Source organism: Lagenorhynchus albirostris, chromosome 17 (assembly GCF_949774975.1).
Source record: "Lagenorhynchus albirostris chromosome 17, mLagAlb1.1, whole genome shotgun sequence".
Classification (NCBI taxonomy): domain Eukaryota; kingdom Metazoa; phylum Chordata; class Mammalia; order Artiodactyla; family Delphinidae; genus Lagenorhynchus; species Lagenorhynchus albirostris.
This window is the reverse complement of record NC_083111.1, coordinates 81,256,818-81,270,484: the sequence shown is the minus strand read 5'-3', so window position 1 is coordinate 81,270,484 and position 13,667 is coordinate 81,256,818. Positions and strand designations below refer to the sequence as shown.

The window sequence follows — 13,667 nt, the reverse complement described above, 5'->3', positions numbered from 1 at the left end:
TACTTTTACGGAAATGCTCATAGCAGTTTTATTCATAACAGCCAAAGCTGGAAACCCAAATTTCCATCAACAGATGAATGAATAATAAATGATGCTTAACGCATACAATGGGACACTACTCACAAAGAAAAAGAGCTATGGAAACACAGAACTACTCAGCTGAGTCTTTAAAACATGCCGAAGTGAAAGACGTTTGGATTACACAGGATTATATGCCATATGAATCCATTTACATGAAGTCCTGGAACAGGCATAACGAATCCACACTAACAGGAAGTCCTGGAACAGGCATAACGAATCCACACTAACAGGAAGTGGTTACTTGGGCCTGAGGTGGGATTAACTGGGAAAGGACAAAAGGGAACATTTTGGGGTGACAGAAATGTTATCCTTGATCATGATGATGGTTATACAGGCGTATGGATTTGTCAGAATTCTGTACACTTAAAATAGGTGTTTTACTGTATGGCAACTGGACCTCAACCAAACAAAGTTGGTTAAAATGGGCTGGTAATATCTGCTTCTATATCATTTGAAACATCTCCAGTCATGGTGAGTTTTCCAAAAGATGGAGCACTGTATGCTCTTTTTGAATTATTTACCCCCTCAAGGCTTCTAGGGTTGCTGGAGTTTAAGAACTCAAGATATACCCTCATGGGCAATCCATTAGCACAGCATTTCAAAACTGGTTTTGTTAATGTTCAGATAAAAGCAATTCAGAGGGAACAACTAACAGTTCTGCTGTGTAATAAAACTGGCCTGCTTTCGAACAGCCGTACCCAGAGAGGGATCCACCAGTCCTGCCGTTTCCCCAGATTCCCTCCCAGATCATCCTCTGCTCTAGCTGACAAAATGTCTACTTATCTCTGTGGACCAGTTTGCTGTCACCTCCACTGTGAAGCCGTCCCAGTTGCCCCATGCCAAATTAGTCACCTCCTTACCTATGCTCCTGCACAACCGGGAACACACTTCTCTTTCAACACTTAACTCAGCATACCGTGACCTTCCTGCCTCCCCCATCAGACTCTGGACGACTTCAGGACAGATAGTGTCTCATTCTTCTTGGTTTCCCAGTATTTAGCACTGGTCCTTTTAGATAATTACATTTTCAAATCAATGACAAAGTGAGTCAGAGAGCAGGGAAAGGGGAAGACGTTGGCTCAATCATGGAATGGCTGAGACGGGAAAAGTCATGTAGCGCACCAGGACTGTGTGCCCTTTGAATGAATCAGAAAGATACACGGATGACTGACTGAGGACAAGCCTCCCCCAGAGCAAGTGGACAGTCATGGACAAGCCGTGAAGGCAAAAACACAAGGGGCGCCATCTCACTCTGGCTCCTGCCTGCAAGTGCTGAACGCAGTATGAGCCGAAGACGCCAGCAGGGCCGAGAGGAGGTATTTCCGACAGACCAGCAGATTACACAAAACAGCAACAGCAAAAAGAGCATCCGAAAACGTATTTTAAAGAGCAGTATAGAGAGGACAAGCCAAGTACGCAAGGACGGGGGTGTGCTTTGTACTGCCTCGCTCTAGACGCCAGGGACACAAATCTATCAGATACACTCACTGTGCTCCACGAGTTAACACTGTAACAAGGAAAGAGAGAGGATCTGAAACACGATTTTGACATATCAGAGTAAGCGCAGCAACAGAGGTGAAGGACCACCGAGGAACGGAAGCAGAGGGGTAGCGGGCTGAGCCGAGTCAGCCGGGTGAGGAGAGGGGGCATTCCAACCAGGACAGAGGCAAGGAGGCAGGAGCGGCCTGGGTAAGTGGGGACGTCCAGCAGTTAGTGCTGCCGCAGTGCCAACGGTGCGGCAGGGAGTTAACCGGCGGGAGAAGAGGCCCCAGGAAGCAAAAGGCCTTCGGATGCAGGATGGGGAGATTGGAACTTATCCTAAGGACGACAGGGAACCAATTTGTGGTTTTAGATAAGAAAGGATGTTTCTCCAACTTGCCTTTCTGACAGATCAAAATATGCTAAGGAGGGGCTTCCCTGGTGGCGCAGTGGTTGAGAGTCCGCCTGCCGATGCAGGGGACGCGGCCTCGTGCCCCGGTCCGGGAGGATCCCATATGCCACGGTGTGGCTGGGCCCGTGAACCATGGCCGCCGAGCCTGCGTGTCCGGAGCCTGTGCTCCGCAACAGGGAGAGGCCACAACAGTGAGAGGCCCGCATAACGCAAAAAAAGAAAAGAAAAGAAAAAAATGCTAAGGAATACTCTTTTAAAGTGATACGATTAGGTACATAATTCTACTTTAGAAGGGATTTAACTCTGGGGTGAATTGTAATTGTGCAATGAAACAGAAGAACCTTCTCCCGAGGCCGAGCTCCTCCCCCCAGGCTGGTCCAGCTCCAAGTCAGCTGTCCAGTCACGTGGCTCTCCCGCGGGCACGTGCTCCCAACGGAGGAGGAAGACAGCGGGCCGGCTGGGCAGCCAAGTGGGAGGTGGCAGCCCACTCCAGAGGCAGCCCTGCCGGTGACTCTGGGAAACGGTGACACGTCCAAAGCCGTATGACTTAGGGCTCACACCACTCGCTTCGACTATCGCTCAGTGAGTTGGAGAATAGTTACAAGTCTGTGTGCTCCCCCTGACCTACATACTTCTCACCCAAATGTATGGGGGTCTGACTCAAGGGGAGTCCCTCTTGGTGAACCTCTTGGCTGCCTTTAAAGTTTGGAGTTGAGGTGAACTCTGTCCTATACTGACTACATTCATAGAGTTTGTCTTCAGCATGAATTTTCTGGTGCTGAAGGAAGTTTGACCTCTGAATAAAGCCTTTCCCACAGTAACTACATACATAGGGCTTCTCTCCAGTGTGAATAACCTGGTGTAGGAGGAGCTTGGAGCTCTGAATGAAGGCTTTCCCACAGTCCTTACACGCAAAGGGCCTGTCCCCAGTGTGGATCTTCTGATGCTCAGTGAGATGGGCTTTCTGGAGAAAAGCTTTCCCACATTCCTTACACTCATACACCCTCTCTCCAGTGTGGATCTTCTGGTGTCGAATAAGGTACGAACTCAGAAAGAACGCTTTCCCGCACTCGTTACATTCGTAGAGCTTCTCTCCAGTGTGGATCCTCTGATGCTGAGTGAAGTTCGACGTCTGGCTGAAACGCTTCCCGCACTCGTTGCACACGTAAGGCCTCTCTCCAGTGTGGATCCTCTGGTGCTGGATGAGCTTCGAGCTCCGGATGAAGGCCTTGCCGCACTCGTTGCACTCGTAGGGCCTCTCCCCGGTGTGGATCCTCTGGTGCTCGATGAGGTCCGAGCGGTGGCGGAAGGCCTTCCTGCACTCCTCACACTCGTACTGCCTCACCTCCGTGTGGACCTGGTAATGCCGGATGAGGCTGGAGCTCCGGATGAAGGCCTTGCCGCACTCGTTGCACTCGTAGGGCCTCTCCCCAGTGTGGATCCTCTGGTGCCGGATGAGCAGCGAGCTCTGACTGAAGCCTTTCCCGCATTCCTTGCACTCGAAAGGTCGCTCCCGGGTGTGGACGCGCTGGTGGCGGATCAGGTCTGAGCTGTGACAGAACGCCTTCCCACACTGAGCGCACTTGAAGGGCCTTTCTCCCGCGTGCACTTTCTGATGCTCCACAAGATCCGCGTAGAGAACGAAGTCTTTCCCACACGCGTTACACACGTAGAGTCTGTCTCCGCCGTGAGCGCGCGGATGCTCCACGAGGTGGGAGCTCTGGCCGAAGCCCCTCCCACACTCGTCACGTCTGTGAGACTTCTCCCCAGCCTGAGAAACCTGATGTCTGACCAGGTCCGAATTAAATGGGAAGCTTCCGCAAGCCTCGCGCTGGTGGGCCTCCCCTTCGATCAGCTCTCTCTGAAGCAGGAGGAGGTTTGAGCTCAGGACGGGGCTTCCTCCTGACTTACTGCCCACCTGCGCTGCCTCTCCTGTTTGGATCTTCCAGTGGGTAACTGTCACCTGCTTGAAACCTCCCTCCTGGGAGGGGCAGCTCCGCAGGCTCTGCCCGTCCAGGTTTCCCAACAGCCCCCCTAATCTGGGTTCAGGGCCCCCGCCAGGCGCAGGGGCAGCGACCTCCATCACTGTGAGGGCTTCGGACACTGTCTTCTGCAGATTTCCATGCTCAGAAATTCAGGCTCTGGAGTCACCTTCTAGTCACCCGTCAGTCTGCAATCAAAGAGAGTACGGTTATCTTTCCCCTTTCTTAACAGACGGGAATCTGCTGGAGCGGGCGGGCGCGTAGCAAAACGCATATCCAAGGAGTGGGAGAGAGGAAAACGTTCCCTCTGCCCACACTCCCGGCCCAGCACCGTGCTCGGCTCACCCCGCCGGCCTCTCCGCTGGCGAAGGCCTCTTTGGGCTCCACCGCTAACACCAACTCCAGGGGACAGACTGGCCGATGGCAGATGGGCAGGGATGTGGCTTGGACTCCACTCAAAAATCAAGACATATTCCAAAGAAACACAGATGGATTGCTCTTAACCACCTCTGCGCTGCCCCTCCTTCCCCAGCCTAGATGGTCGATGGGATTATATTCATTTGGGGTATATATTACACTCATTCTCTTGCATATTAATCCTAACTCCCCTGCCCTTCCCCTCCTCTATCATACTTGTGCGGGAAAACCCCAACTTGAGTAAAATTCAGCTTCCTTCCTGATCGGTGTCTGCACCCCTGCCGACTCAGTTCTCTCTACATTTATAACCAGTTGCCTAACGGACCCTGAGAGCTGCCGGCAATTTCTACACTTGGCCAACTCCCCTGTAAGATCATCTCCTGGTTTCTCCTCTCCTCTCAAATGTCCAACACGCCGTCCTTCCTCTCAGGGACGATGACCTTGCATCTTCCTTCAGTGAGCAAACAGAAGCAATGAGACGAGAATGCCCACTTTCTCCCACATTTACCAACCTACCTGTGTTTGCGCCCACCACACCCTCCCTCCTTACAGGGTTAAATGTCCTTGATCGAATCCAAGGTAAAGACGTCCACCTGTGCACCCCCGGCCCCGCCCTGCAGAAGTCTGGGGTTGGAATGTTCACCACAGCCCTCTTCATATCACCAAAATATCCATCAACAGAAGAAAGGGTAAACTGAGGAGTCCTCCAACAAGGGAGGAATGCATAGCAATGAAAAGACCTGCCCCACACAAAAGCGCAGGTGAACCTCACAGATGTAACGGTGAGCCAGAGTTCATAGCGTATGATCCTATTCACACAAAGTTCAGAACCACACAAAACCAACCATGGTGGGAGACTCGAGTCAACGATGGTCTCTAGGGAGAAGACCGTGGTTGGCAGGGGGTGCAGGGAGGCCTCAGGGTTCTGGTGACCTGCACGTGGGCCTCGCTCCACAGGTGTGTTTGCTTTGGAAAAGCCTGTGCTTATTTAACCTCCCGCGGTCTCTGGGACGCTGTGCCCAGCTCCCTTCTCCAGCTCTGGAATTCTCGCACCCGGAGCTGAGCTCCGTTGCAGTCACGCCCTCTCCGTGGCGAGCCATCCATCGCTATGTAACAGTTCACCTCAGACTTCCAACAGAAAAGGGACCCAGCTCCCATCTCACAGGGCCGTAGGTCGGAAGCCCAGCCTGGTACGACTGGGGCCCCTGAGAAGGGTCGCACAAGGTGTCAGCCAGGCTGAGATCTCTTCTGGAAGCTATGGGAAAACGTATTTCCACACGCTCAGGTTGTTGGCAGAAGGTGGTCCCCTGCGCTTGTGGAACTGTCCCCGATCACCAGCTGGTGGGCCCTCGGGAGCACCCGCACCTTCCAGGCAGGAGCAGCTCAGACGCCCTCTCTGATTCTCTTCCGTGACCAGCTGCAGAAAGCCTGCTTTCTGAGGGCTCCCCGACTACCTTATGTCAACTGACCGCCAGAGCCCTCCCTGGCAGCCGGGAGGGGTGCACAGTCGGGGCCATCTCAGGACCCTGCCTGCCACACCCCAGCTGGGGCCCAGCCCACGACAGAGCGCAGAGCACCCCAGTCTCCACCTGGGGCAACTCGGAAGGGTCATCCAGCCCCAAAGCTCCACTGGGATGTGCCTGGGCCTGTTTCAAACCCACTACCCGATCCCTCCTTCCTCACAGGTGCATCCCCGAGCGTGCCCCCCAGCTGCGCCCACTTCCCAGGAGCTCCGTCCAGGACGACCCTGCATGATCACCTCTCACCCCAAATCTGCACCAGTGGGAAGCAGACCAGTTGCTATGCAGCCCCACAAAGCGATGCCCTCCAGAACCCATTTCCAACGTGGCTGCCAAGGACAAGGATGTGCCCCTGAGGGCACAGGCAAGCAGAGGGGAGCAGCCCGGGGGCAGGAAAGTGGTGTAACCAGGTAACACGAGCTCTAGGGCCGTAGGGCTTCTTCCCAACAGGCTGTTCTTTTTTCTTCGCGAGGGGCAGCTCGCATCAAGTGCACACATCTCGATGAACTCCTGGCGTACACCTGCCTAACCACCAACACTTCCATAGCCCAGAGGCTCCCCCTCCAAGGGGAACCATCTCTATTATTATAGATGAATTCTGCATGTTTTCTATTTCAATTAAATGGAATCATACAGTTATGTTTTGTGTCTGCTTTTTATTCAACATGTACCCACTTTTTATGGAGATAGAATTCACACACCATAAAATTCACCATTTTAAAGTGCACAATTCAGTGCTTTTTAGAATACCCCTAAGGTTGTAGAACGTTCCACACTATCTAATTACCTCCCGGGCGCTGTCATGCCCCCACCACGTGTCTGCTGACGCTGAGCGCCGCACTGGGGAGGCCACTTGTGTGGCACAGACCTCACGGTGTGCGGCCTCCACTGCGTGAACACACCGCCGCGCGCCTTCCCCTCTCCTATCCACCAACACCGAGGGGCTGGCAGCTCGGGCTTGGGGACAGAGCTGCCATAACTGGTCCTGTGCTTGTCTTCTGGTCGACAGAGGTGCTCATTTCCGCTGGGTCCTGGGACTCCTTCGCTTCAGTGGCCACCAGTTCAGGCCGTCCTTGCAGACTCCACTGGGAACTGCAGCCGCTGTGGACCAGCGACTGCCGTGGGTTTGGGGTTCTTCCCCTTCCTGAGTGGGGGCATCTATGTGGTGGGTGAGGAGACAGCATTTGGGGAGGCCGGGACTTGTCTGAGTTTAGACTGTGACCACGTGAAGAGGCCCTGGTGCCGGGAGAAGGCCACACACAGAGATCCTGGCTCTGGGCAGGAAGCAGTAACTGAGCATGACCTGGTGTGGGACCCAGGGTGGCCGATGGGGTAAACTGTGGCAGAGACACACTGCCCGGTGTCCCTGCTTCCTCTGAGTGATTGAAACCCCTCCAGAAATTTTAGTGGACACACAGCAGTGAATGACTTCATTTCCTGAAGTTCCCTGAAGTGAGGTGTGACCCTGTGACTGATTCCAGCTGTGAGACAGGAATGGAAGGGATGTGCGCATGCCACCCGTCTCCCACCCTCTCGCCCACCTGAAGTGACGTATGGTAGGCTCCAGGGCGCTGGAGGGGCAGAGCCACCCACCTGCCTGTGAGATGGAACACGAGAAACCAAGTTTCCTGTTGGAAACACTATTTTTGAATCTCTGTTACAGCAAAATGAACCCATGCTTAAATACGGCTATTAGACAACGTGACTATTCAGATGCAACGTTCCCTGTGATGATAAAGAAACTGAACCCGCACACCAAGAGCTGACAGTGAGGATGAGAAGCTGAGCACAAGTCTACGCGAGGCATTTCTCTCTGTGTGAGATTTGCAACACAGCTTCTGGGAGCAGCAGCCCTCTCGGGGTGCCCTGCGACACAGCATTTACGACCACTGCCTGGTGACGTTCGCTGAGAATGTTCTTCCGAGTTAAAGGCCCACTAACTTGGTTTAAAATCTTTTCTGCTTATAAAAATTACTTTTAACTAGTTATTTTTTCAAGGTATAAAGGTAAACTATGCTATTCAAGAAAAACTTAAAAAATAACAATAAAATTACCCTTAACCCCACCACTCAGATTACACAGGGACATTTTTCCTCTAGTGCTTTTCTGCACCAATGTATTATGAAATCAGGACCACACTCCTCAGTCTCATATCCTGTTTTACTTCACTTTTATATCTTGTTAATTCTTAGTGATTAAAAACATAAGATACACATTGTAAAAATATTTCAAGGGGTAAACATAAAATATAGACTATGATAACCCCCAGCAATCCAACAGAGAACCACTGTTAGCTGTTCAGTTTATACACATTCATCCAGACCTCTGATTAAACAAAAACAATGATACATTTACTTAGGTACACACGACTTTCAGATATAAACATGGGATCACACTCTACCCATCCACCTGCAACACCTTCTGGCACTCTTCAAGTTCATTCACACAGAGGCACCTGGCGTTCTGAGCAGCAGCGTCGCCAGCACAGGCGCTCAGAGGCCCTAGTACACATCAGGCGCCGCAGGCAGACCATCCCTGGGCCTCTGGTATCACGAGGAAGGATGCTCCCTGACATATTCTGCCCGCTTCTCTTCCCCAGACAGGTGGAAGGAGTTAGCCAAATGAAAGGTTTGAGAGAATAACTAGGCATGCAGCACCCAACCTCTTGGACAAGGCGTCCAGCAGGCAGGACAGTGTCTAACCAGCACTCGCCTGAGAAGTCCAATGTCACTCCAACCTAGGCTTTGACCAATAGTGAGGTGACCTCTCGCTCTTCATGGGCCTCACTGGCGCAGACCTGGGAGGGCAGGAGGGGTGCTACTGACGAGGGCCCCTCAAACCCCAACCAGGCAGTGCTGAACGGGCCTGCATGGTCTCAGGGACACCTCCAAACCTCGTGAGGCAGCTGTTACCTCTATTCTTTACTCTACTTCACAGAGGCTGAGAAAGTCAGTTACCCAAGGCTGTGAAGTGGCAGAGCTCAGGTTCAGAGCCAGGCCTGTCTACCTCCACTGCCCATTTCCCGCTGTTGAAGATTTTTTTCCCTTCCCAACTATGATGTCACTTTTACAGGATATTTTGCTTAGATCAGCTGGGATTAGTATTATAAAAGTAAGCTTAGGGCTTCCCTGGAGGCTCAGTGGTTGAGAGTCCGCCTGCCGATGTAGGGGACACGGGTTCGTGCCCCGGTCCGGGAAGATCCCACATGTCGCGGAGCGGCTGGGCCCGTGAGCCATGGCCGCTGAGCCTGTGCATCCGGAGCCTGTGCTCCGCAACGGGAGAGGCCACAACAGTGAGAGGCCCGTGTACTGCAAAAAAAAAAAAAAAAAAGGTGGGGGGGAAGACTTGGTTTTTTGTTTTGGAGGTGATATTTTCTGATTTTTTTGTTCAAAATGACTGTTATACCATCTGAAAACAGGCTTGCATATACTTACAAGAATATAGCTTTAAAAATGTATGCCTTTTCATGATTTTCATAACTTTTTTTAACTTTAGAGGAAGTTTTAAAAATTAAATATACCTTGCTTTGAATAAACATTTATCTTAAATTCAGCAATCTTTCAGTTTCTGCTTAGCTCCTTTTTCTTCTGTGAATTCAAGCAAAATTAAATTGATAGTCTTTCATTTAAAGAAACCTGAATGAAATGAACAAAGGAAGTAAAAATACGCCAGACATCGGTTCCATAACATCCAAGGCTAACGTGGCCCACTCATCTGTTATAACATATAGAATTTGCTGGACAAAATATAACATGAAACTGTCTAAATACACAGTTGATGCTGAGAGATGGGGCAAGCCTCAGTGCTGCGAATGAAGTGGAAGCTTAGCCTGGGAGTGGAGCCTGTGAGCAGCCCAGAGGGGCTCAGAGATGGTGAGGGGGCAGTGCCCGCTGCAGGCACTAGAAGCTGCCTGCACTGGTGGAAGGGCGTTACAGCCTTGGCTTACAAGCTGGCCAAGGTCGCTGTCTGCTGCTTACAGCCTAAAGAAAGGAAGCAGGAAGGTTTGCAAAGCTTCACCCTTGGGAATAATGGGAAAAAGAGTAAAAAGACACACGAGGAAGACACGGACTAGAGCTCCAGGAGAATCTGCACCTCTGTGCTGCCCTGCAGCCGCCACTGTCATCAACCCGAGCTTCTGCCACTGCAGCCGTGTTGGGGACCGAGTGCCTGGCGTGTGCTTTTCTTCTTTCCTCACAACCATCCATGAGGTTTAGGGAGGTGACTCGTTTAAGGCTGAGCCAGCTGCTAGCTGCTATCTCCTCCTCCCACCCCACCCCATGGCCATTTGGTTTTTGCTCCCAAGGCTCTGCCCAACGATGCCAATGGTCTCCTTTCCTGACAAGTTCAGTGCCCTTTCAACAGTCATCTTCCACAACCCGAGGCAGCACTGGACATGCCTGACAGCTCCTTGACCTGGTTCAAGGCCTCGCCCTGTTTCTGGGTCAGCTGCTTCCCTGAGCACCCCTTCCATCACTGGCTTGTGCATGTGGTCTGGGCCTTCTCAGCTCAGCCTTGCATCGTCCCCAGGACCTTTCCAGGAGAGTCAGGAATCCATCACCATCACTCCAGGAAGGGCTGGAGCCACCAAGTTGGCTTGTGAAAGTACAGAGACCCCCTCCCCACTCATTTCTCTCTGTATTCCCCGAAAGAGGGATGCTGCAGTTATCACCGTTATTAAGATACCATTACAATGTTACATCTACAAAAAGTCCCACCTCTGTGGACAGGAGCAAGGTATCGCCTGAAGACTCGGTTAGATTGGCATCTCTCAGACCCTAGGTGGGCAAAAGACATTTCTGTCATTCATTGGGGCTGGAGCTCGGGGAAAGGATATGCTGCAGAGAAGCTACTGCAGCGTGATGAGCTCTACAGACAAACTGCCTGAGTTCAAACTGGCCTCCAGCTAACATTCCTGGGAAACCACAGGCATGCTACTCAGGCCCTGAAGATCCCATGACCACCATGCAGCCACTGCATGAGGGGGTAAGACGTCCAGGACATCAGCAGACACGGCCACCGGGTTCAGATACGACTCTAGAAAGGGAGCCTTCAGGGGAGAGCTGGGACAGCGCAGCCCATCACCTCTCCCCACCTGGGAGTTCTCCTTCGGGACCAGGGCTGGAGGGGATCCTGTTCATCACTTCTACCCCCGCCAGGGCAGAGGTGCCGGCTCTGCATCTCCTCCAGCACAAAGAGGCTCGAGGCCCCGGCCACTTCCCCAGCATCATTTGGAGAGCTCCCTTGGACTCCTGGGAGAGGAGGCAGGCTTAGAGCAGAACAGTAGTACTAGCCGCACCTGTGCCCCCCACCCCGCGCCAGGCCACCTCGGAAGGGCTGGTGGGCTTGAGAACTGCGACACAGACGCTGAAGCTGGAGGCTCTACGGCTTGGGTGTGTGACCCCTGGAGCCAGAGAAAGGAACCAAGAGAGTGGAACCGGGTATTCACCCACACGACGTTCCTTAGGGAGAGAAGCTGCGGGCCCCGGGCCGGACTGCAGCCCAGCGGGGGCGGCCGTGACGGCTGCCAGGAGCCGGGCTCACCGTGGCCCAGGCTCCGGGACCCCCGTGCGGGCCGACCGCGCTCAGCCCGCCCGTCCGCCCGATCGGAGGACCCTGCCGCCCCCGCCCGCGGCCCGGAACGCGCCACTCACCCGGCGCCCAGCGGCGAGAGGACGGCGCGCGCGCCCCGCACGCGGACCGCTGGCCGCCCGCCCCGCTGGCCTGCTGACAAAGCCCGCACGGCCGCCCGCACGGTGCGGCCGGAAATCGGCCCGAGGCCCCGCCCGGGGAGCTTCCGGTGCCGCTCTAGCCGCGCAGAGACCAGCCGGTCTCTCGGTGGTACGGACCTCTGGCCGGCCGCGGGCTGCAGGGAGCCCGGCAGGGAGCCGGGCAGGGGCAGAGCAGGACGGCATCTCCCGCGGCCCCGCAGCCTTGAGCGCCGCCTGCCCGCCAAGTGTGAATGGCTGACAGGGGTTGTGTCTCCCGGGAGCTGTAAATGCTGGCGTTGAGAACCAGGCGGAGCTCCCGGCGCCCAGCGGTCCCGGGCCCCAGGGCGTGCGTCCCCCCTCCACCTTCGGGCACGAGCCGGGGGCCGCTCCTCACAGAGGCGAGGCCTGGTGTGGCGCGGGCCGCCGAGGGCTTCCGCCTCCTTTCCGTGGCGGGCAGCGCTTCCCGAGCCTTCCCGCAGAGGCTCACTCCAAGCCCACGAGGAATGTCCTCCAACATCTTCCTTCTACGGACCAGGGACTGAAGCTGGAGAAGCCAGGTCACTTCCTCGAGGTCACACAGCTAGTGAGTGGCCAGGCCGACCGCCTCGAGGGCCACGCTCCTGCCCCGGCCGTGCGTTTGGTCCTGCGGGAGCAGGAATGGCCGCTGGGGACAGTCGCGGGAAATCCCGCTGATTCCCGCCCCCCACCCCCGGGTGGAAGAGCATGCCTCCAATTTCCAAACCCAAAGCCGAGCAAAACACAATCCAGCTGGACCTGGGGAAGGGCAGTATTCACAAGCACCAGCTCTGTCAGGGGGTGAGATGCAAGGAGCAAGCAAGGGGGTCATTACAATAAGCAGTGCCAAAGAGGGGCCCTGGGCCCTGAGGAAGTGCTCCTGCCCGCCACCGGGAGCACACACACACCTCTCTGCACAGCAGGGAAAGCTTCTTGGAGGAGGAGGCCTGAGAGGGAGAGGGATGTCTCCTAACAAAACATGGACAAGATCTGTATGCTGCAAATTAAAAGATGATGATGAGGGCTTCCCTGGTGGCTCAGTGGTTGAGAGTCCGCCTGCCGATGCAGGGGACGCGGGTTCATGCCCCGGTCCGGGAGGATCCCACGTGCCGCGGAGTGGCTGGGCCCGTGAGCCATGGCCGCTGAGCCTGGGCGTCCGGAGCCTGTGCTCCGCAACGGAAGAGGCCACAACAGTGAGGCCCGCGTACTGCAAAAAAGAAAAAAAAAAAAGAAAAAAGATGCTGATGAAAGAGATCAAAGAAGAACTAAATAAATGGAGATATTATCGTATTCATGGACTGGAAGACTCAACATAGTAAAAATGTTAATTTTCCCCGAATTAATCTAAAGGTTTAATGCAATTCCTATCGAAATTCCAGAAAGAATTTTAGTAGACACAGATAAGCTTATTCTAAAATGTATATGGACAGGACAGGCCCTAGAACAGCTTAAAAATTCTTGAAAAAGAAGAATAAAATGGAAGGACCACCACCTGATATTAAGACCTACAGTATTGCTGCTGTAATCAGGACAGTGTGGCATTGGTGGGGGGATAGACACCTAGGTCTATGGATCAGAATAAAGAACCAGGCACATATCCCACACAGATATGCCCAGAGGACTTTTGACAAAGGTACAAAAGCAATTCAATGGAAACTTCAATTAATAATAACGTATCAATGTCGGTTCATCAACTGTTTAAAAAAAGAAAACAGCCAAACTTGTATTTTTTTGTTGTTAAACTTTTGTCAGTATTATTAATAAGCAGCAGTCCCTCTCAAATACCTGTGGGTGGCGCAAAGTCAAGAGAAATTTCATTTTCTACTCAAGACCAAGATTTGCTCTTTGAGAACGTTACGTTGTTTTGCTTAACATTTTAGGTTCTTCTAGAATCTAAATTAAATCTACTTTCTTTAAAGCACTTAGCATTCCCATCACATGTCCAAGGGCAGCTACAAGGTCATATGTGACATGTTTTTTCCAAGATGTTTCATCTTTGGGCGAATCCAGAAAATCTTGCATATAATCTTTTGATTGTTCCAGAGAATGTTAT

The 13,667-nt window shown here is 53.2% G+C and overlaps 1 protein-coding gene across 2 annotated transcripts; it reads right to left on the bottom strand.

Moving 5' to 3' along the window:
* Positions 1–11,669, bottom strand: ZNF623 (zinc finger protein 623). Of its 2 annotated transcripts, XM_060127544.1 has the most exons (3): positions 11,543–11,669; positions 2,829–4,142; positions 1–2,132 (listed from the first exon to the last, which is right to left on the bottom strand). In XM_060127544.1, the coding sequence occupies exons 2-3, from the start codon at positions 4,053–4,055 to the stop codon at positions 1,983–1,985; spliced, it is 1,377 nt and encodes a 458-aa protein (XP_059983527.1). In that variant the 5' UTR covers positions 4,056–4,142; positions 11,543–11,669; the 3' UTR covers positions 1–1,982. The 2 variants fall into 2 exon arrangements, with proteins under 2 accessions (XP_059983527.1, XP_059983526.1); XM_060127543.1 differs by having other exon boundaries at positions 1,993–4,142.
* Between the last annotated feature and the right edge of the window lie 1,998 nt (positions 11,670–13,667).